At 42.9% G+C, this 23836-nt stretch overlaps 1 protein-coding gene across 5 annotated transcripts; it reads right to left on the bottom strand.

Moving 5' to 3' along the window:
* Window positions 1-164: 164 nt before the first annotated feature.
* tle3a (TLE family member 3, transcriptional corepressor a) lies at window positions 165-21239 on the bottom strand. 5 transcript variants are annotated; one of them, XM_083551536.1, is made up of 20 exons: window positions 20803-21239; window positions 20106-20293; window positions 19163-19263; window positions 18867-18930; window positions 17634-17678; window positions 13242-13304; window positions 12648-12722; window positions 8492-8716; window positions 5943-6065; window positions 5792-5842; window positions 5499-5651; window positions 4783-4912; window positions 4305-4480; window positions 3973-4046; window positions 3497-3746; window positions 2470-2717; window positions 2230-2377; window positions 1989-2139; window positions 1585-1661; window positions 165-1169 (listed from the first exon to the last, which is right to left on the bottom strand). In XM_083551536.1, exons 2-20 carry the CDS (start codon window positions 20127-20129, stop codon window positions 1062-1064), a joined length of 2286 nt encoding a protein of 761 aa, XP_083407662.1. In that variant the 5' UTR covers window positions 20130-20293; window positions 20803-21239; the 3' UTR covers window positions 165-1061. The 5 variants fall into 5 exon arrangements, with proteins under 5 accessions (XP_083407662.1, XP_083407660.1, XP_083407659.1 ...); XM_083551534.1 differs by having other exon boundaries at window positions 8492-8701; window positions 12618-12722; window positions 20803-21209; XM_083551533.1 differs by having other exon boundaries at window positions 12618-12722; window positions 20803-21208.
* Window positions 21240-23836: the final 2597 nt, after the last annotated feature.

The raw sequence follows: 23836 nt of genomic DNA, 5'->3' as shown, positions 1-23836 counted from the left end.
TGCTAAGTCCAGTCAATGCACCGATGTAATGAAGTCACAAGTAAGGGGAAGGATCCTTGTCAGCACACACATGCCTTTTTTTCCTACAGCTACCTTGTTTGGCCCTTTCACTCTTGAGAAGACTGTCTTTTAGGTGACCAGTTAGAGGAGGTTAGAAGAGTCACTTTTTAGAGCAGCCATCCTCCAAAGCTGCCCTTTTCACTAAGCATCAGCCTCAGGTACTCACAGGAGTTTATAAGGCAGGGGCTCTCCACCACACAGAGGGTATTCCACAGGGTATCTTAAAGGGGAAAAAAAAAAAACCCACACATCCCAGAAATATGATCTGGCTGATTTCTTTTTTTTTTTTTCAGAGGAAGGGAAGGAGGGTAAATTAGATTTCCATAAAAGGTCAGCCTAGAAAATTAACTTCTCAGGAACAAAAAGAGATAGAATATCCTTAAGGAAAAAAAAAGTCCTAATCTAATTTCCAAACCCCAGCGGAAAAAAACAAAGCATCAAGGAGAGGGTGAGAGAGAAAGAACCATTGTGAGTGTAACTGAACACCAAAATATAAATCTATAAAAGGCCTTTTAATACTCCATTATGTACACTTTTCACAAAACCTCCACATGAATAAAGTTTCAGATTGAAGCGCCGCTTCATGCTGCAACATTCTTACCTTATTAAAAAATAATAATAATAAAAATAAAGACAAAATCCAACACTGGGGGAAAAAGAAAAAAAACAACAAAAAAAGATTCTCTTTTCTAGTGCCAAATGCCCTACATTGGGTTTAGTGGGCAAGGAATGAGCAAGTAAGAAGCATAAGTAACTGGGCTAAAGGCTGCCCAGTCCTCCAGTCCAGTTCAAGTCCTGTTTTAAATAAGTCCATATCTGACTAGTCCATCCTGCTGTTTGTCACACAGTCCATGAAAAAGGGGTGATGAGGGGATGTGTCAGGTAGATAGGTGCTGAACTGTTTATCTGGCTAGGAGAAAAGGAGTGTGGTTTCCCCAAGACAGCATTCCTCATTTCTCCTTTTTAACATGGGATGAGCTTCTCCACTCTGTTACCACTGTCTAGTAGATCACCTCATACACTGTGGCCTTCTTGTCTCCAGAGCCGGTGACAATATACTTGTCATCTGCAGAGATGTCACAGCTCAGGACTGAGGATGATTCCTTTGACTAAAAGAAAAGAAAGGCAAAGCAAAGATAAAATGAGTATGTCTAACGAGAAGTAACTGTCAAAACATATATAATGTTCAGCATGAAGCTACAGCCCACAGGCTCTTCATCTCCCCTGACCCAACTGATCACTCAAAGCACAAAAAAATATATTAGCGTTGTTTACATAAGTACTTCTCCCCACACCATCATTAGCTCTTACACTAACTCCAGCCTTGAGCACTTTAAAGGTTTAGTGTTATTTACTGGGTGGTGGCTGTGTGTATATGCCCACATCCTGCCTAAGTGGTCAGAGCCCTGGCACTAATGACACACTCTGGTCCATTTCCGCTGATGCAGGCATTGTCCATCAGCTAGCGGTCACTCTGCCCTCTAGGGCGAGCTTCCTGCAGACAGACTTTATTGATCTCTCTACCTGGAATATGCTGGCGCCGTAGGGAGTCCTCCACGCGTTCAACAGATTGTCCTTTCCAGTGCTCACGAACCATTTACCTTGTCAAGGAAAATCAAATGTAATTAGAGCTTCACTTGTGCTGCCAAAGCAAGATAGTGCTAAATAGAGATATGTGCAAAGAGACTGAACACAGGCTTAAAGAGAGAGGACAGTCAAGGTTGTACTCAATTGAAAAATGCAGTTCATATGTAAAGACTAACTATATTGAAACAGAAAACAGCGGAATGCGAGAATCATGCATTTAAAATGGTCTTTGAGATACAGTAAGCTATTTAAAATCATTGAAAAGTAGCTATAATTACATGCCACATAAGTGTTCCACATAGTCCACATAAAGGCAAACTAAATAGGGCTTGGTGTCTTACCACAATAGGCGAATTTAAGAGACAGCACACAGCTCTCATGCAGGTGGAGCTGATACTTGTCTGGCTTGGTGTGGTGGAGCACCTCCACATTGCTGCTCTCCATGCCCACGGCCAGCCACTCGCCCGTTGGGCAGTAACCCAGTGAAAAGATCTGTACATGAAATAAAAAGCAGGAGAGTTTCAATATACTGACAAATTTGCTGATCGGTGCGGGCAGGAAAAGAACAAGTGAGAATCTGACCTGAGAGGTGAAATCGTGTTGCTGCAGCTGTCGCCCCTCTCTCAGGTCCCACGAGCGCACAGTGTTGTCCAGGCCACCCGTCCACAGTTTAGTGCCATCATGAGAGATGTCAATACAGCTAGCACCATCTGTGTGGCCCTGGAACTGCCTACAATACCCACAAGGTAGTAGGTGGTCAGAGGCTCCGCCAATTATATTTGTCAAATACAAGTCACGCTTATCACCTCCTCACAGACTTACCTGACAAGCGTCTGATTATGGAGGTCCCAGACGGCAATGTTACCGTCACTACAACAGGAGAAACAGACCTTGGCATCAGGGCTGATGGCCAGAGCGTAGCAGGCTGGGGCTGATGAGGTCAGCTCAGCTTTGATGCGTGGCGTCTGTGAGGCCAAATCCCAGATGGTCAGGGTACTTGCTTCGCCACCCACAATCAGCGTACGACCGTCAGGCAACAGCTTGCAGGAACGGATGTAGTTGTCCCGGTTCTGCTCCAAAGAAGAACAAACATGTGAGCCAAAACAAAAGGGAACCTACCCCTGATGTTGGACAATGTACAGTCAATCAAGAAGTGGTCATATTGAGCACTTTATACAAAATTCACACACTAATCACATGATTCTAAACTGATTCACAGATTTTTTTTTGTAAAAAAAAAAAAATAAATTAATAAAGAAAAAAATTTAAAACATGAATAACTGCCGAAAGCAAGCTCTCAAAAATGTTGAAAATGCAGTTTGGAAATGTAGCCTTACTCCAAAGAGCTACTACTACTTCTTTCGCCACAGCGGATCATCCGTCTCTATACGCCCCTGACCTCTACATCGGCCTCTTTCGAACCAACTACATGCATGACTTTCTTCACCACATCCATTATCCTCCTCCTTGGTCTTCCTCTTTTCCACCTGGGGGCTCCATCCTCAGCATTCTCCTACCGATATACCCCATGTCCCTCCTCTGCACATGTCCAAACCATCTCAATTGGGCCTCTCTCACCTTGTCTCCAAAACACCCTACATGTGCTGTTCCTCTAATAAACTCATTTTTAATCCTGTCCATCCTCAACACTCCCAACGGAAGTCTCTTACCACATAGAGCTACAGTACAAAAACATTTTCAGACATCTTTTCCCAATTACAAAAATTTTAGTTCATTTATGCATCCACGGACCTTTGAAATAACCCCTTAAAATATCAATAGGTAAAGTATTTAAGTCATCCTGTCTGCAGTTATAATAATACCAGTAAATATCAGGTTTATCTCTTACCAGACAGTCTAGCTGGGACACAGGACTCTTGCTGCCAGGTTGGCTGATGTCCCAGATCTTCACACAGCCCTTGCCTCCAGTGTAGACATGACGTGTAGGGTTGCTGATGGTGACCGCACATACCACCTCACCGTGGCTTAGGGTGTTGATCTGCCGAGCATGACGTGGGATCCCAGGGCCCATTAGAGCATCGGGAGGGAAGGGCACAGGCTGCATCTGTCCATCAGCACTAACATGGAATGAGTAGGCCCTGACCAAGAGAGAATAAACCACAAAGTCCTATTTATTACCTTCTGTGGACCACTGCATGAGATGACTGCTGCCTGAAGTGGGTTAATTAAATCAATTAGAGCAATGAGCCAATGGTCTGAAATGCCTTAAGAGCTGCAAAAGATTGTTCTGTTCGGCACTGAGGCAGAGATACAGTGTCGTGTATGAAAGTCTCTGAATGAGGTCAATTTTGGCATGCCACTTACGGTTTTCCCCCAGAAATTGACGTGAGGCTGGCGGGGAGGCCTGGGGCTCTCATATGAGGATGATCAAAACCAGCCTTAAAAAAACGGAAGTGAATAAACAAATTAGATTCTCATATACAGTAATCGATAACCAAGATATTAAAAGCTCTTGATGATAAAACATGTGCATAAGGGTGCATCACACTCTTACTTAATCAAAAGGACTAATAGTTCGATTCTCAAGCTAACTACATCTGCATGCATTCCCAATCCAGAGTAAGAGAAAGGGAAACAAACACTATTAAAACAGAGATCAGCCCTACAAAAAGACAAACATGCACACGATCACTCACAATGGATGGACGACCGTATGCAGCAGCAGCAGCCACACTCATCTGGGGAGAGATGTGTAGGCCGGCGTAGACCCCAGGGCTTGTGAGTGAGCCATTCATCTCATGGTGACCCATCATGGCAAAAGGAGCTGGGTAAGAGCCAGCGATAGAAAGTGGAGTGCGCAAAGCAGGAGCGGCTACAGAGATAAACACACAGAGCCGAATCAGAAATTAGCAGTAGTTATAGGCAGGAAGAAGGAGAAAGCTTTAGGTGGGTGGAATGCCAATCACAATCAACACTGACTGCACTGAATCATAGTAAGTAACGGTTCTAAGAGACAGCTACTTTTACTTCTCTAAGGAAGAAAATGCTTGTGTTAATTCCATATTAAGGTCTTTATTTTAGTGATTAATCTTCTTGTGATTTATGGAAAAGTGTCACTCACGCAGTTTTGAAAGTAATTTAGAGTTCAGAGTGGATGTATAACAGTGTACTTACCCAAAGCTTCCATGGGGGGTTTGCCAAGGATGGGCCGCAACCCTGGAGTGGTGCTGGTGCCGGGGGTCGGGGCATCATTCCGCGGAGTGGGAGTGTTGGACTTGAGACCAGGTGTGGAGGATTTGTCATTCTGCATTCAGAGAGAAACAAATACAGTTTTGAAATCTTCTGAGATGTGTGAAGCAACATACAAGTAGGAGGTTTGAATCCCCACTGGACTTATGACTGTCCTATTCTAATAAACATGCTATCCTTATGAAGCTATAAACCCCACTCCTTAACAGAAAAGCCATTACTGGCACAATGGATATGAAGCTTATTTTTATCCTCCCCCAGCTTTCATCCTTTAATCTTTCTGACAAGGCAAAGGGGCCTAGAATAGTTAAGCACTTTGAGCTATTAGTACAGAAGATCTGACAGACCTTGTTACAGAAATGCTATATGTCTGACATTTACTAAGTAATACTAATGTATTTCAATTCAAGGCTGGGAAGCATTCATTCCTAATCCATATAAAAGCAAAAGCAAAAAAAAAAAAAAAAAAAAAAAAAAAAAAAAGACAACTGTATGCGTTGCCATATCTTTCAGGCGAAATTCACCATTGGGATGGAAAAAAAAAAAAAAAATGAAGCAATCGATGTCATGTCATACTCTGTATATATTTGTATGCGACAAATGAAATTGGAATTTAAATAAAAAAATGGGTAAGTCCTTACATGGCCATGCTCCTTGGTTTTAGAAGAAGGTGTGCTGCCAGATGAGGCCACTGACGCAGGACTATTCGGTGTATCCTTTTTGGGAGGGCGGGGCTTGTCAATGCCGTTTTCTGGTGGGGAGTGTGCTGGGCTGCCTCGGGGTGTAGCAGGGTCCTACACAAAAATCCAAACAAAGAACCCAAAAAAATACCCATTGTAAGTATCGCAACTGGATCATACAAACTGCACTATCAAAGCATGTCAAAGTTCAACAAATTCAAAACCACAGCTGGTTATGTACACTAAAATCTCACCTCATTAGAAACGTCGACCACTAGATCATCACTTTTATCTCCATCACTATCCTGTACGTAAAAAGAAAATCCACCTCAGTCTCCTATTACCCAACACACACATGTTCTGGAAAGTTTTAAAATCAGTTTTCATTCCATTTGTCAAACTCACATATCTGCTCATGTTGTCCTTCTCTTCCATTTTTCGCTTTTTGGATTCCAAGCTATAGTCTGAGGAACCACGATGTTTCTCGCTGGCAGTACGAAGGCTGTCAGAAGGGGAAATAGAGTTGTTCTAAAGAAAAAAGAAAAAAAAAGTCTTATTTTTTTTATAGCAAATTAAATGTACTTAATCACCGAGTAACAACACGCCTGTGTCAATAATATTAACTTAAGCCAGATTTTAGAACAACAGCAGACAGTGCTGACAGGTACTTCACAGCTGTGGGTTCTGAAAGAAATCCAAGATAGGGGGGGAAAAAGGAAGGGGAAAATACAAAAAGGAAAACAAGTAGTTCATATCACTCCAAAACCACACACTTTAAAAAGCCAGAAGAGACCTATTCATTCCCATTGACCGCCTACAAAACCCAAAACAGGCTTAACACAATGCACTGAAACTAGCCAAGCCGTATCTAACAACCTACGCTAGACTAAACACCCAAGAATTTGCTGGCTGCACAACAGAGCAGCCACAGTTAAGCAGACCAAAGAGAAGGGCTTGTTTTCACAGTCCCCCCTCCCCTCCTAAAAGAGACAACAAACAGCTTCAGGAAGACATGAGCAGTACTAGTGCTGAACAACGGCTCTTTATCTGAGAGCAGCCAGGCCTGGACTGTGTGTGTGAGCGAGTGTGTGTGTGTGACCATGTAATGGCCATTGATTGCTGTAGCATGCTGAGCTCTGACTCCAAGTCTGTGTAGTTGGCTGGCTACAAACAAATGGGAAAAGGCAGGCAGGTTACATGCAGGCAGCTGCACTCAAGAAGTAAGCTAATGTCCAGTGGATCCTCATTTTATTTTTCAGGTTTACTCACACACAGAAAAATAAGACCATTCACACACAATCACACAACAAGACTGTCTGTTCTCCATAAAATGTATTCCAAGAACTCACAAAACCCCTTTTTTTTCCTAAGAGGCCAAGACTATTTCATTGGAATATCCTCCAAAATGTTCCATGTACTCATCAGCCTCAGGAAGAAAGTACCAGGGAAGCATAGAGGCCTTTAAGTACTTTAGACATTTTCTCATCATAATCCAAACAGAGCTTCTCTTAGGTTTCCTTCATCCTAGAGAGAATGTGCAGCACAAGAGGGCAAGAATGCCTCCAAGTTCATGGCAAGTGTAAAAAGAGACTAAGCTGAGAAGCAAGATAAAGTAGCAGACTGGGCAGAGAGCCCAACGTCCTTTCTGTGTTTGTGTGTGTGTGTGTGTGTGTGTGTGTGTGTGTGTGTGTGTGTGCGCGCACGCGTGTGTGTGTGAGATGCCTGACCTTTTAAAGAGATGCTTGGCGTGTCTCATTAAATAGAGTCACAACTATGCTATCAGATGACCCAAGACACAAGCACAACACGCAGGCACACACAGGCCCGGGGTCGTAAATGCTAGAGGAGCTCCTCTTCCGTTAGACATGACTGCACCCATTCAGTTCTGGCTGGGACTGTTTGAAACCCAATCTAACTGCTGCAATCGGCCACCAAAGAGATTTAAACCCTGCCATCAAATAAACGCCTTTTACAAGGAGATGAGAGGCAGGAAAACAATGCCTCTGCCTATGTTAATGCAAAGTTATCAAGCAGACAAAAAAAGTGCAGGAAAACAGAGCAGTAATAAGGGATGAGGTATACCAGAGGCTGAGGAGGGATCAATTAAATCTGCTAAGAAGGGAGGAGAGTTAAAGTTGTCTTTAATTGTGATGCAATTACACAGTAGTGCTAATCTGTACACTGTGATATGAGTCATTTCCCATCTGCATACAGATGAGAGCACTTATTTCATAGAGAACCTTGTTCCCCCATTAGTCACTTTAATGAAAGCAGATTACTGTATGCGGTGCAACTTGTGAGGGTTTCAGGCAATAGAAGCCTTGCTTGACATTTACATTAATGGAAAATTTCTTAGGCGTGAAACAGGTTAAAAAGCTTTTTCAAGCAGGAAGAAAGACAGACAAAGAAAGACAGAATCAGAGCGAGTAAGAGTGGGCGACTGAACAGAGAATATGTGACAAAAGAAAAAAAAAAAGAAAACGAGAGGGAGAGAGATACAAGCCAACATGTGAGCCAATGGGAAACTGGGCACTCACCGTGCTCTCTGCAGTCAGTGGATCCAGTTGGAGTAGAGAATTAGACATGACGATTGGCCGGCCACCGAGAAGAAATAAACAACAAGAATCAGTGTCTTTCTCTAAATTAGAGAGAGAGACATCACCTAGAAAAAAAATTACCCCCTCCAATTTAAGCACTTTCCTGACCCAGAAAGCATGCTCTAATTATGAGTGATATGTTGCTAATAAACAGTGTTTAACTTCTGTAAATGCTTCTACAAAGACAGAGCTGCCTTCTATTTAATGGTTATTACAGCATCAGGTAAAATAATCATTCAGGCTCAGATAAAAAGGAAATTTTAGTTAAAATTATCTAGATCATTCAAAATCCAAAAAGGAAGTAATCAATATTTTTGAAGCCCCAGTTCTCTAGTCTTTGTTTAGCAGTGTTTACACTTTCTCACCTCTGTGCTCTAGGTCATGGTGGTTCTTCTCATCCTTTACAGGCAGGTGGGGCTGGCTGCCCAATGCTCCTAGTGCCAGCAGGCCGGAGCCGGTACCTGTAACTGGTGGGATGCCTGGGGGCTGCAGGCCCGAGGGGTGAGGGGGAAGAGCCACAGGTCCATGAGCAGCATGAGAGAGGTGCTGCGCCTGAAGCTGCTGCTGCTGCGGAAAGACATACTACAAGTGGGCCAGAGGGAACACACACACACCAACAAAAAAACAGATGCACAAACAGTCTGAGCAAGTACGAGTCCATTCCAGAAGCATACAGAATCTGGAGGAAATGCATTTCAACACTTGCAGATTAATTCTATATTTTAGACAGAACAAAATGCTCAATTCTATACTTGTCACAAAGAACAGCTATGTGGGAAAGAAGAGAGACATCAGAACGGTAGAGAGACACTTAGAAATCAGGAAAAACAAGTTAATCATGGTTCAGCAAAAAATCTGGAAAACAAGGAAGTCAATGAAAGAAGACCGGTTTCGACATGTCCGCCTAAAAAGAGTGTCCATGATGGACATCAACCTGAAACAAAATGGCCAAGTCAACACGAATGAAGTGGCACACACCCAGATACACTTTCGTGTTCAGGATACAGTTATTTAAAAATAAATAAATAAATAATAAAATAAAAATAAAAAAACAGAATTCAGTGTCTGACAGCTCAGATGCTTTACAACCGCCTCCTTTTTCTCAGGTGAAAAAGCTGAACAGCTACACGCACAATTTTGTTTGGTTAGTTCACAAACTATTAGTCACTCATGAAAACTTTTAAAACTCTAATTGCAATCGGGATGAAAGTGTGTGTGTGTGTGTGTGTGTTTGTATCTACAGTGAACAACAACCAGACTCGTGCTGGCAAGAGTTCAAGCCTTCAATATTCCCATTAATATTTTAAGGGCTTGGAGCAAGCTAACGGGAGTTAAAAGCCTCTCAGCATGGGAAGTGTGCTGCTTAAAGCAAGCTTAAATAATACTTAGTACAGACATCAGTAAAAAGAAGAAAAAAAAAAAAAGAAACACATGCACACTTCACAATTTATTACTATGCTCTGGAGGGCTGAATAATTCAGCTGCTGTTATGGCATGTCCTGCCTCCTACTTCTATACAGACCACAACTCAATCAGCTGCCATTTATGGCCATTCTCACTGAAATCTTGAAAGTGCACATTTTCTTCTGAAGTTAAAAGGTTAGATATTATTGGCCATGTATGGCGATCATAGAGGTACAACCTTTTGGAATTATTAGCAGGTCATTAATGCCATGCCAAGAGTAAATATCAATACTAAAGGCTTATTTAGAAGCCTGGAATGCTCCGGAAACTTGCCCTTTCCAGAGGACAAATCATTATTAAGATGTCCATCACAAGCTCTTATTCAGGGGTGACTATAATTGCTAACAGCTTTGCCGATTATTTGCACAGCTGGCTGTATATTGCTGTGAAGGCCTTGGAGAATGGCAGAGAAGAGAATGGTATATAGTGAAGTGCCACCTGGGATCTCTGCAGCAACCTTGCCCCTCTCCCCAATTCAGTTAGAGGCAGGCCTCATGTGTACCAGTGAGAAAGTGGACATAAGAAAGAAGAGCGATGGGAGCAAGTAGTCATGTGTTTATCGTATATGGATGTACGATTGTCAGGCATGTGTGTGCAAGAAAATGCATTTTATGGTGTGTGTGCAAAAAGTACATATAAATATAGAAGGGAAAATGTGTGCGTGTGTGTGTCTGCAAGCTAGAAAAGATGATTGACCACGAGGGAAATTAAAAAGGCAGTTGATTCACAGGGGAGGCCTTTCCCTGCTCATTCTGGCTAATGAGCCACTGATGTGTAATATGCATGGACAATCATTGAGAATCCTTATTAGAGCCCCAGCTATGAAGACAAGAAAAAGAAATAAAATGCCTCCTCTAATTTAATATTCGTAGATAAAGACCTCTTCTGCTGGCATTAATCTCCTCCCCAACTGTGAAGTACCGCTGCCAAACACTGGCTGGCCACCAGATGGGAAAATAAATAAATAAATAAATAAATAAATAAATAAATAAATAAATAATATGGCTGGGCAGTAGAATATCCTACTGGCCAAATTAGACACCCACTTACTCTTGTCCTCAGGTGGGATAAACTAAACAATTTAGCACTGTAACCATGCAACATGCAACCTTGGACTGACTACAACAGATCCCTCTATCTTCTACGCACCTAATTGGACCCTTACCACCCTTAAGTGAAGGCCATTTTAAAAGGTATTCCTACGAGAGGTCTGGGCAGACATTTTAAAGCAGCTGCTTGGTCAGTAATAAAGCTGGTAGTGTGCACATCTCTATCCATACTGCTCTTAACCACATTTACATTAACCTTACACCCAACACACACCCACAACATGTGTCAACTCATTCTATGAACAATAACAACTAAACACAGACTCCTATAACCACAGCCGGGAAATAGGGTGTGAAATATTTTTCTAAATATACACAACCAAACGAACTTGTCTGCTGGGACGAGGACAGAACTGCTAAGCCGTCAGTGGAAGGCATCTTGAGCTCTTTGATGAACATGCTGCAGCAAAGCAAGGCCATCTAATATGCATCCGATTACTTGCTAAGGGATCCAACAATAAGACATGTTAGCAGCTGCTGCACTGCCAGTGGATGTGTGTGAAGGTGCGTGCCACTCGCACCTCACCATGGCCTTCAAGTATTCATGAGGATGCTGGCACCTACGCTCACAAATGCACTAGCACATACTGACTGCTGTATAAATTACAAATGCTTGCCTCCTGCATAAAAATATACACGCGCGCGCACACACACACACACACACACACACACACACACACACACACACACACACACACACACACACACACACACACACACACACACACACACACACACACACACACACACACACACAAGCTAATACCTTAGTGCCCAAGGATATTTAAAAAAAGCACAAAAGAGAAAATATATATGGAATAAATATGAAAGCAAGAAGCATCAAATGTCAGAAGCGTAAATGTCGATTCCGTTTTTAATCCGTTCTCAAAGGGAGTAAAGGTGACCCACTTATAAAAACAAAACAAAAATAACCTAATCTTATTCGCAAATTAAAATAAAGGCAGACCTTCCCAGTAGAATTTCAACCAATACTTTCAGATTCTCCCCTTCTAACAGAGTCATTAAGCAATAAAGCAGGTCTGGTGCAGCGCGGCATTAAAGCTATCAAATCGGCTCTTCCCAGTAGATAGCCTGGCATTTAAGAGCGGCCACATGCCTGCCTCATTCCGCCCTAGATTCCAGGAAGTCATTATTGAAGAATGGGGAGGGGGATAGTTGTGTGTCAGTGTTTAGTTCCTAATTGAATTTCGATATCAAGCTAAACAGCTGTCTCTTCTGGTTCCCCACCAGAATTGGAATCATGCTAGTGAAAGAGACCAAGTCAATGTGAGTTCAGCTGCTGTAATCAGAGTATAGCTGGGCCAGGTCTGGGACCATGGAGCTGGACCTGTTCACTTTCACACTGATCCAAATCCTATAAAAATGATCAATCAGAAGCAGATAGAAAAAAAGCAGAGCTGAACAGCATTGGGCAGGCATGAATGGACTTGTAATGGTAAAGGGATATATTACAGGTATCAATCCGATGGCGCAGAATGTCTGTGTGTGTGTGTGTGTGTGTGTGTGTGGATTCTGTCAGCACTAAGAGGTGAGTCTTGCCAGTAAAACTTGATCCAAATAAAGCATATGGTTTCTAGAAACTGCTTCCAATAGGAAATTAACACAAAAACAAAACCACAAATATGACAGACACAAGGCCATTTGGGCACTTAGATTCAGACACCTCGATCACAACTATACAACTGTTATTATTAATACAATTAAAAATAATTTTCTTAATAGAATTCATGAAAGGGGCAAAACTGCGCATAATTAAATTCAGGAGGTCAAACTTCTGTTGCAATGACTTATAATTATAATTAATTACACAAACAATTTGAGAATGATGACACTGCAGCTGTGCCCCCTTATTAAAGTCAAATAAAAAGAATTAAAAGGGGTATACACACGGTCAAAGGCAGATTGGGAAGTCCACGTACCCCGATGATGGCATTCAGCTCAGTCATGGTCACTTGCTTGGCACGTTCAACAGCCTGTGCAACCTGCTGTTGGTGCTTCAACAAATACACACACACACACACACACACACACACACACACACACACACACACACACACACACAAACAGTCAAGTTGTAGCCAAAACGTTCCACACAAATGCAAGCGAAAACATTTTCATAATGCATGCTATATTCAAATGCTGCTCAATGCAAAACAAGGGGGCATATGCCTTGTATAATAAGGAACTGTATAAGTATATGTAAAGTACAAAAAAAAAAAAAAGCAGATAAAGCCGCAGTTAAGAACGAATGCAAACTAGGGGTGCAATATAGCAAGCATCAGAAATCTTTGCTTAAAATCTCCATATCTGTATTGGTAAATTAATGTCCAGTGTTTACATCTGATCAAATTATCCATAATCTTTTTATATGTAAATACGGATTCTGTTTATATATAAATATTGGCAGATTAACTAGTTTCAAATCGAAACGTAACATATTAAAGCATCAAGAACATAAATGTGCACTAATATTTCTGACATGCATTAGACACATTAAACAGTATAATACTCACCTCTTGTGACAGAAAGGGCATGATCTGAACCAGGATTGCGTTAAGCCTTTTAGCAATCTCAGTCTGTAAAAGAGAGACATGGAAACAGAAACTGATCAGGCAATGGACCAGCACTGGAAAGTACAACGCTGTGTAAAAAAAAAAAAACCTTGACTCAACCACTTTTAGTGTGTACAACGATTAAGTCAATTACCATGGCAATCAGCAGCGCTTGACTCGGCACACTCCAAACAGCGTGATATTGACATGTGAAATATTTAAAGCATTAGGAGGGCCCAGGGGAGAGGGAGCACAGCTGCGATGAGTGTACACTCCAAACCGCACAGAAGCCAAAGCCACGCTAAGAGCACCATTACACTTCACCCGCTGCCGGGTTGGTAATACAGTCTGATGCTGATGAGGACTTCCCTGCTACTTAATATGCTGCATCAGATGCATGCACTGCAACCCGGAAGTCATTCATAGATAAGTGCTTTGTGATGCGATTGTATTTCAGTGTGCAGTAAGAAATGCTTCAAGTTAAGCCCAGACTAGACTTGGCTACATACTGAAAAGCCACTTGTTGATGTTGGGAATTAAGATGAGGCTTTTGGCTGAGGATGGAAATGTCTGCAGCAGTTGGTAATGAGAGGCGCTGGATTACAGCCAATTCTGTCAGTATTCTGGGCCCGATCCACCCTCACTTCCCCCCTTCCTCATTTTCCCAGCTCCACCACCCACCCTCCTCAGCCATACACACCCGACCTCCATTCTCTCGCTCTCTCTCTCTCTATACCAGCGCAGCCAGCGTTGCCATGGCAACTGCGGCCGAGCGCCCCCGTCTCCTATTGCGCCCCAATCATTATGCAAATGCTACCTCGGCTTGACCGTAACAGCCTGTAAAATCATATTACAGGCACGCGGGCAGGTCATTAAATTGAATTTTCGGCCTGTCGATCAGATGAGCACCGTGCACGAAAGGTGGATAAAGAGAGAGGAAATGGTGGCAGCAGGGGGAGGCCGAGAGAACGGATAACAGAAGGAAGGAGGCTGGTCTCTCTCCATATATCCTCCTAAAGCATCAATTCCAGTCTAGCACTTAAATTCTGTAACCGGAAATCCAGCTATTCTCTGCATAGCCAATATCTCAGCTGTGCCACAACTCGCAACAGCTTTCGCTCAGACTGTGACCAGAGGGTGCAAAAAAAAATGTTGTAATGAGAGAGGGAAAGAGAACAGGCTTGGCTACAGATGCATCATCTACAGAATTTATGAGCCCCAGTTCAACCCAGGGCCAGAACCGTGCACAAACATCACATCGCTCTTCAGCCGTATTTTTCATTTTTCTCATTCAATAGTAAACATGCAGTGCTGTGCTGACCAGGAAATTATTTATAACATATTGCTGAAAAATGCCAAGTGACCACCGTGGCCAAACACAATATATGAGATGATGGATAAAAGTTTCCCTGCCCTCTCCCCCAGTACGATGTGGCGATATTCATTTCAGGCAGTGTGCAATCTGGAACAAGCAAGCAGGCAGCTGGAAAAGGAAGATGCATTGACAGTAATCTTAGGCGGATAGTATTCCACATCAAACACATTGCAGAGTATGGAGATGAAAGTGAATAAGAGGACAGAGCCAAAATGTGTTGCTTTCAGTATGCTCCCTGCTCTCGGACCCAGCTTGTATCGACCGGCTGCTATGCACGCAGTAAAAATCAGCGTTACAATTTTCTCTGCACTGTGTTTACATGTTTCCTTCATATTACAGTAATAATTTTTGAAATGCTGAAAAGTGCAAGTCAAATCATTCATAAGTGAGGAAGAAAAAAAAGGAAATAACTATAAACAAAAAAGTAAAAGAGCCAGCTCCATGTGTAATCCTTACTTGCCAAGATAAAGCTTTCCGGGGCAAACATTTGAGAAGATTTTTCTGAGAGGTCTAAACACCATTGAGCACATTGCTTAAGAGCTTACCACAACCCTGACAGCTGGCTGAGTGGGGTCAAGGGTTGACTTATCTTTCAGTCAATCTAAACCATTGAACTATGTATGGCAAAAAAAAAAAAAAGAAAGCCCTTGCCACCTTGTGTGCAAAAACATATGCAAACCACCGCACATGCTTTTCTTTCACTAGAACGTAGCCTGCACACGGAAAACCTAGTAGGAAAGGTTGTTTAGCTCTGGTTGTAGATAAAAATAGGATGTTGTCACTTTAAGCAGATGAAAGCCCAGCTCTTGAACAGCAAGCTTCATGCTCTGCTTCACAATTACAGGTACTCGGACCTGTCTAGCACCCCTTCAAGAGCACTCTAGGGCCAGCCTGTCAATGGCGTGCTGAAAGCTATTTGTCTGTTGCTATCAGTGGCGGGCGGAACAGAGTGAGACACTGATGAGCATTGAATATAGAGGGAAAACAACTGGTGCTCGCAGCCATTCTGCTCCCTGTTGCAAATAATACTTGACCCAGCTAAGCTGATAGGGCTCCAATTCTCAATAGAGAGTAGGATGGTAGTCTGACACAGTAATGAAGAACTACCGCTGGTTTCATGCTTCAGATCTAGTGAGCTCGCACACAATAACAGTGCCGTTGGTGTGAAAATGAGCAAAGAATCGTCATTTGTGTTTACCAATCTTCAGAGATGCAGCCTGTAAGGTTTGTATCTTTGGAAACAAACCATGACAAACAGCTCCGATTCACAGTATATGGGAACATGCTGTTACCCAATGTACCTCACCTTGGACTCCTTAGTGAGAAAATAATAGGTGGAGTTGGCTCTGGGCTCCCAGCCCTCACTTACAGCCACCTTGTGTTTTTCTTTTAACAGGGGCTGTGTGTGCTCACCTCATACAGCGAGTCTATTTGCTTTGGTTCTCTTCTTAGAGCCATCCAGCAGTTAGCAAACACTTACTAGAGTCCCCCCTGTATAAATCATCGATCAGAGTCCCAGTGTCAACCCAGGGCAGATCAGCTCAATCCAGGGCTCTAGACGCAGGAAACAACCACCTGGCCAGTGAGTGATGGGGGATTTCCACTATGCTAGTCACAACAGATGAGAAACCTGGATCGACTCATAATAATAACCCATCGTGGCAGCTCATTGACAGGGCAATACAGCCATCAGAGTGGTGTTTCCGCTTGCCGTTACAGCTGTCTACAGATATCAGACGTTGAGTAAATGCAGTCTAAAATCCACATTCCGTCGTCTATTTAAAAACACAAAACATTGGAAGGGTGGAAGCAGGCTTTTGTGTGTGTGTGTGTGTGTGTGTGTGTGTGTGTGTGTGTGTGTGTGTGGTGGGGGGGCATCTCAGATGCAGAGAGACGGATTTTCCTGTCGGTGGAAATAAATCCTTTAGTCTGGAGGATATGGCGGTGTGGATCGAGTAATCCGAGCCACCTCTGGCGGTTAACCGCTCCTCGTCTGCCTTGTGCTCCTGGACTGGGGTTAATGTGGAAGAGCAGGAGGAGGTGTGCGCATTTGTTCGCCAACACCCACCTCTCTTGCCTCCATCAAGCAGGTTTGAGCTGGGACTGGATGAATTATTCAAGTGCCTACATGGGCTCTGTGGCAGCGGCTGATAAAAGTCAAAAGCGCTAAAATGGATCAGTCGATTAACCTGTTTACAAAGGACTGGCCCTCCCACTCGCTCGCCTCACTGCCTCCACAATCCCACCCCCATTTCCTTCCCTTCTTTACCCCCCCCTCTCAACCCATTTCTGTTTGGGAGATAAGTCGGTGACAGGAGCTATCAGAAGAGTGTGGAACCTGACGAACAGCCCAACACACTGACACACACAGAGGACACTGATGGATCGCCTGCTCTTCTGCTCCTCCCTGATGCTATTAACCTTCAGGAGGTGGAGGGAGGGTGAGGGAGAGCAGACTAAACTAGCACCATTCCTCTGTGATGAACCAACCGCATGAACAAGATCCTTCAGTTGCATTATTATCCAGAACATGGAGCCATGCAATAAATCAAAACAATGCATTGACACGTAAACACACATTTCCTGAGAATGTCCTTTAAGGAAAACGTATTTCCCCCCCCATGCTGTGTTCTAACGAGTATGAGTCAGGTAAATTGTGACGTTTTTAAGAGTAGACAAGAAAAGCTAAAATTACGGCAGCAGCTATTTTTTTTGCTAGGTTTTATTTTATAGAATTTTCTTAAAACTGCTGAAATAATAGAACCGGCAGCCTGCTTCTTTTTAATTTCATTGAACTGACCATGATGGCTAACTCTGCATAGGGAGGAAATAGTGAAGATAAACTGAAGACAAAAAACACTGGCTGTGCGCAAGCACGCGCACACACAAACACAAAACATGCCAACTCTCTATGTAGGATACCATCCATGATCCAGAGACAGTGTGTACAAAGACAGAGGGATCAAAGGCTCACATACCTGTTTGTGCATTTCAATGTTCAGCCCATAGGACATCTCATAGTACTGGAAAGGAAAGAAAAAAATAATAATTCACTTAGCATATGCAAACAATCAAATATTCTCACAACACATCACAGAGGTGCATGGTTTCTGGGTTTGTTTTTTGAGAAAAATAAAGAGGGTAAGAAATAGACTGCTTTTGATGAATACTTTAAACCCTTTCACACTGGCATTTCAAATCTAGCCCTTTTGCTTTAAGTCAAGTCAGGAAAAGACGTAACCAAAAGAACCAAATTAACAAAAATCCAGAATAATCGATAATCCCACTACAGGAGGATCTCTGACCCGGGATCATTCCTTTGTAAAGTATTTTTTTGCTTGCAGTGTCGTCTATCAGCAAAGTCAGCATGGAGGATTCCTCCTGGTGTTTACCTAACCTTTCCCTCCTCCTATCAGTCTGACAAGCTTCTTAATGCGAAAGGAATGTTTAACTAGCGTCCCTGGGTATTGGTTAAAGTCATCCTTCGCGTGTTTACCCAAGATAAGGGAATACACTTCCACGGCGTGACCTTGTAGAATTACAGCACGTCAAGCCTTTTGTTTGTTCTTCTGCTAATCATAAAACCTGGGGCGGGGCAACTTTTCTGATCTCCAAACATTTACAGTTGAATCTGCCTCTTTTCAAACGGTGTAAATGATTAAGCTTGCACTTAAGATTAACAGCAATTTTCAGTCAAGCTCCGTGTTTGTGTGTCTTATTATCAGAAAGATTGTACGTTCTCCGACGCAAGCGGGTATTTTCCCACAGATGCCCCTGGCCCTCCTCCATCACCCCTCACCTAATTTACAGCCATGCATTTGTCCGAGAGCAGCGTTTCCTTGGAGAATAATCAGATCCCCGCACAGAGGGAGGCAGATAGGAGGGGGAGAGAGGGCGCAATAGAGAGAAGGGGGAGTAGAATGCAGAAAGGAGGAGAGGGAAGGGGTAAAAAGGGGACAATGCTATGGTCATTGACCCCTGTGGCTAAGGGGCAGCTTATAAAGAAGCCCAAGGTTTAGAACAGTCACTCAGGGCCCTTTAATAAAGCTAAAGGCACTGGGAGAGGTTCCCCAGTCACATCTATGCACAAAAATGTCTCCTGCAAATGCTTGCCTGATAAATGTGAGCATAATTGCAGCCTCCATTTTATTTTAAAAACATACTCACACACACACACACACACACACACACACACACACACACCATCTTACCATGACATAGTGGCGCTGCATCTCTGTCTTCTCGTTGGCCAGTTTGTCATACTCCACCTTCAGACTGGATCAACACAGGCTGTTAGACACTAGAATCGCAATGCCATTTTATCCTCTTTAACTCTCGGTCACATTCAAATCTCTCTTAAGAAGTTTTAGTAACATTTCCGCTGTTTCCTCAGTTGACCGACGCATGCATTATTGACAGAATATGGACCCGTTTTCCCCCCTGCTCATGCTGTGCTAAAAGCAGCGCATTACTTTATTTGAGCATCTCACCACCTTGCAAAGATTACCTGTGATACTGAGCTTGCAGGAACTGGAATTCGTCCTTGATTCTGTCGCACGATTCTGCCACAGTGAATTTAAAGCCTGGCTGACCAGGCTGGTGGGGCGCCTGAAAGACAACCATCACATCAATCAAACTCAATTACATCCCACGAGAGGACCAAATTTGTTTTCCAGCAGACAGGCTTCGATGCATTCTGCAGCCGCCGGGAGTGCCTCGAAAATGTGTGTTTGTGTGTGTGTGTGTGTGTGTGTGTGGGGGGGGGGGGGGGGGGTGTTGCTGAACGGGTCAGGACATCTAGGCTTTAAAGGCTCACATTAACACCAGAAAAATCAGCAGCATCGGTTCAGTTGAATGGACAAAAAAAACAACAGTTCTGCAATCCTTTTATAAATTTACACACGTGTGTGTGTGTATATATTTTATATATACACACACACACCCTATACACACTAATTATATATAAATATATATTTGTGTACTTGCTCAACAGCTTCTGCACATTTTTGCCCATAACCTTTATATTTACATGCTGTACATATATTTACATATTTATCTGCACATGACAGTTTGCATAATGCTACCATTTGCACTTTTGGAAGATGCTAAACTGCATTTCGTGTACCTGTACAAGGTTCTTCCTACCTCTCTCCATCTCTTCTGGAATTTAACCAGGTTATAATAACAAATAATTATAAATAATAATAAAAATCGATCTAGTAATCATATACTTTTTGGGCTTTTTCTCCTCAATTCCCTGTATTACTGACTGCAAATTTAAATTTTTTTTTTTTTACTTTTTGCATTTCATTTTTACTTGAGCTGCTGTTGCATTTCGAGTAGAAATGCGCGTGCACGGGGAGAGTGGAGGAGCTGTGGACATCTGAACAGCTAAATCGATGCAGATGCAGCAAATTACGGCTCATATCAGTTCAAGATGTGCGACTTACCGGATGCCGGCCCTGCGGATACATCGCGAAATGTATCCTTTATTTCTCGGAGGCTCGCCGCTTTGCTGGATGGAGATGACCCCGGTGTAATTCAGCGCATCGGCCACAGCTGCGGGGGGGCACACGCGCGCGCACACACACCCCCTCTCTCTCTCTCTCTCTCTGATCCGAGCCTCGAACCTTTTCACCTTTACGGGCAGACAATAAAAACACAAGCGTGGAGAAAACACGACTGTTAGCCTCGTACAGAGGAACCCAGTCACGTCTTCAGACAAGTTTGTCACGCACGCGTCAAAAAATAAAATACAACTTAAGTCCACGTGTAATAATTATTATTATTATTATTATTATTAAGACTAATCATAGCTCCTCAGCACAATGATGGCCTTTTTTGTTGAAGCTTTAATATACTCAGAAAACCAAACAGTAGCGGGTATGTGATCCTGACCTGTCCGACACCAAACACACAAGCCTCGCTTCTTTTTTTTCTTTGTTTGGGCATTCAGTGTGCACACCTCACCTTTTTACTTTTTTTTTTAACAAAAAAATACAGCCTCAAACGAGTTGCTAAGTAATAATAAAGCAAATGTGGAGCTAGGTTCGAGGTTTCTTTTTTTTCCTCCCCGGAGCGATCCGGATGATCCTGACTTGTGCAAGAACAATATACCAGGGCTAGGCTAACCTGCTAGCTTCGTACCTGCCTTGGTGTCTCCACGCGTCCAAACGCACCACTTTATTACTCGGAGCCGCTTTTCCTGAGAACTCTGGAGGTCTATCGCGTCGAAATGTTCATGTTTCAGTTCCACGGACGGAACTCGACCATCTCCGGTCTCTTTCTCGCCTGGGGTCTAGAAAACGACTGGAGAGACTCAACTGCTTCTCGTCCCGAGCGCCAAAGGTTTACTCACTTCGCCCGCACAAAACTCCGCTGGCCGGTCGTGTAAATCCCTCCAAAACGCAAATGAATAATAAATCGTGCCAAAATGTACATCCGATTTTTGAAAAGAGTTTGAGGAAAGACTGGAATATGGTATACGCTGTAGTCCGCTCTCACGTTTGCTCTCCGTCCAGCGTCGTTGCCCTGTGCCACACACAGACAGACTACTGACACGAGGGCTGAACTGCCGCGAAAGCGCCTCTCTCGAACCAATCAGCGACGCGCACACCGAGGCGCTCCGTCCAATCGCAGCGTGGCGTCCCCACGTGGGGACACTTGGGTGACGTCATGCTCGCCATTTTAGATCTGAACAGGTAGCTTTGTGATCCCTAAACATTTCTGTGCCACCTTATTATAAGCGTTTATTGGAATATTTATATTATATATTATATAAATGTAATATATATATATATATATATATATATATGCGTTAATTTGACGATTAAATACTTCGGATAACACCCAAGTACACATTTATGAGTACTGGATGGTATTAGGATTACTACAAGGTTGTGTCAAACTATTCAGTCAGCTAAAACCAGACATTTGTCGAAAAAAGGTAAAAAATATATATATATTACTTTTGCACATGAATCTATTGTCGTTCTAGTATGGATAGTGACTATAAATGATAGCAATTCTCTGAATAAAATCAGTGAGGCTCAATCTGAGTGCCTCATAGACTGATTATTGGAATCGTGCAGCCCGTTTTCCTCCCCGGAGCCTTTTAAAGCGCGTATAACGGAGAGAATATGACCCATTATGTCGATAGACGGATAGCCGAAGTTGGAAATAAGATTGTTTGGGTTTGATCCCCGTGAACGTCGGCCATGTCTGAGGTTGTGCAGTAACAGCCTAGCCTGGGTTGGCTGCTTCAGCTTTTGCCCACGTGGGCTCGGTCTGCGGCTTTACACCTTCTCGGCCAATCGCGGCGCAGCTCGCGGGTGCTCTCGATTCTGATTGGGCGGCGGAGGCTCGGCCTGTCATTCAAGAAGGTTTGTTGTCAATCAATACCACGCGGGGTCAGGCGCTGACAAATGCCTGTGCTTCTCGGTCTTCTGCTCGTGAATAGTGCCTGGAATGGCTGCTTAATTAGCTTCGAATGGCTTTTCTTTCCAGTTCAAACAATCTGTTACTACCACGTGGTAATGAGAGCCTTACATAAAACAAAGGAACAAAGCAGCATGCAAACACTTCACAGTAGTTCTGAAAGGAGGGAATTTCTCTGAATAATATTAATATTATTACAATTTTTTTTTTAATCCACTAATCAGTAATGTCATTAATGTGCACCGTTTTCCAAAAGCTATGATGTTAAATTGAATCTAAAACTAAAACTAGTGAGAAAACATTTCTAGTCTAAATATCTATTTTGGTGAAATACAATCTAAAACTAGATTTTATATATATATATATATATATATATATATATATATATATATATATATATATATATATATATATATATATATATATATATAATGTCATACTCAGTAACTCTGAGCAAAGCAGGGAATTTGAATGATTTTTTTAAATAATAATATATATTCAGTGGTTTAATTTTTTAGTAGTGTACACACATCATACACTCCACCAGCATGCACAGTAGTGGTTGTCCTGTAGGTTTTGAGAATATGCAATACGGCGTGAAAAAATCGCATGATTCTTATGGCAATTTTTTGTTAGTTTTTATGGTTCGTAATGTGATGGCTTTAGAACTGAAGGTTTCCATGGTTTTGGAAGCAAACCACCAGTGTCAGACACTCATTCACACGACAGGTTTTTGCACCCAGCCTGGGATTGGGACTCTTGATTCTGTCCATTCTTGTTATGAAGAAGAAAAAAAAATGAGGAGGTGTTTTTCTGGGCCATTCCTCTGGCTGAGAAAGAAGCTGTGTGTGTTTCTGAGTGCGTGTGTGTGCTCACTAGAACTGGCAGCCTAATCTCTCCCAGGCAACACCCCCAACCCCCCCATCAGTCGGCTGAATAGAAAGTGCATGGATTTAGAGCAACAAAAGACTGTCCCCAACCTCAGAGTGGGGAAGAGGGCAAGGGCCCATCCGCCCATGCAGACCTCACTCACTGTTTATTTATACGGAAACCCCAGCCGCTGTGAACCTCCCACCCCCAGGATTTACACATGCCGCTATTTGCAGAGGTGCTTTTAATTCTTCTCAGAACAAGGGATCGCCCTCTCCACTTTCAACCCAAGTCACTGCCCCATTCCCACACACCCACCGGGTTCCCTACACACACACACACACACACACACACACACACACACAGGCACACACACACAGGCACACACCACGAACGACTAAAAACAAGCAGTGTTCAGACGTAGCGGTAACATTACGCAGAGTGAGTCCAGTTTTTCAGGTATTAATGTGTGCCATGATGTTGTTAGCACTTGTGTAATCTTGTGTGGGAAAGCTCTCTCATTAAATGGCATGGGGATTTTTTTTTGTGTGTGTGTAAAGTCTTAGCCACTGCCAGTGTTATGAGGTTAGTGGATAAGGAAGCCATGTATCTTTTGAGCTCCATTTACTGTTTGCATGATGAAAAACAAGGCACAGATAAATTATTAAACAGAGCTGTATTCATCACCAGCTGATTGCTGCCATATGTTGATTGCTTGTGTATGTGGTCATTAATATGACACAAAAAAAAAAGACACTTAGACAACCAGAAATGTTCTCTCATCACATAAGTGAGTAATGCTCCTCGCTCCTGTGCATATTCACATCGGAGGTTCCTGCTCATGGAGCAGAAAATGGGGGTCTTATTTTCATGA

Source organism: Silurus aristotelis (genome assembly GCF_946808225.1).
Source record: "Silurus aristotelis genome assembly, chromosome: 10".
Lineage (NCBI taxonomy): Eukaryota > Metazoa > Chordata > Actinopteri > Siluriformes > Siluridae > Silurus > Silurus aristotelis.
Note: the sequence above shows the minus strand (reverse complement) of the source record. Positions and strands in the feature narration are given on the sequence as shown.

What these genes read in the sequence shown, in the direction of transcription:
- tle3a (XM_083551533.1), bottom strand. Translation starts at nt 20,129, where the DNA reads ATGTATCCGCAGGGCCGGCATCCG. An exon ending in TGCCCTTTCTGTCACAAGAG is followed by an intron (nt 12,723 to 13,241) that starts GTGAGTATTATA and finishes TATTTGTTGAAG; the next exon opens with CACCAACAGCAGGTTGCACA. An exon ending in TGTCCCAGCTAGACTGTCTG is followed by an intron (nt 2,718 to 3,496) that starts GTAAGAGATAAA and finishes TCTTTGGAGCAG; the next exon opens with AACCGGGACAACTACATCCG.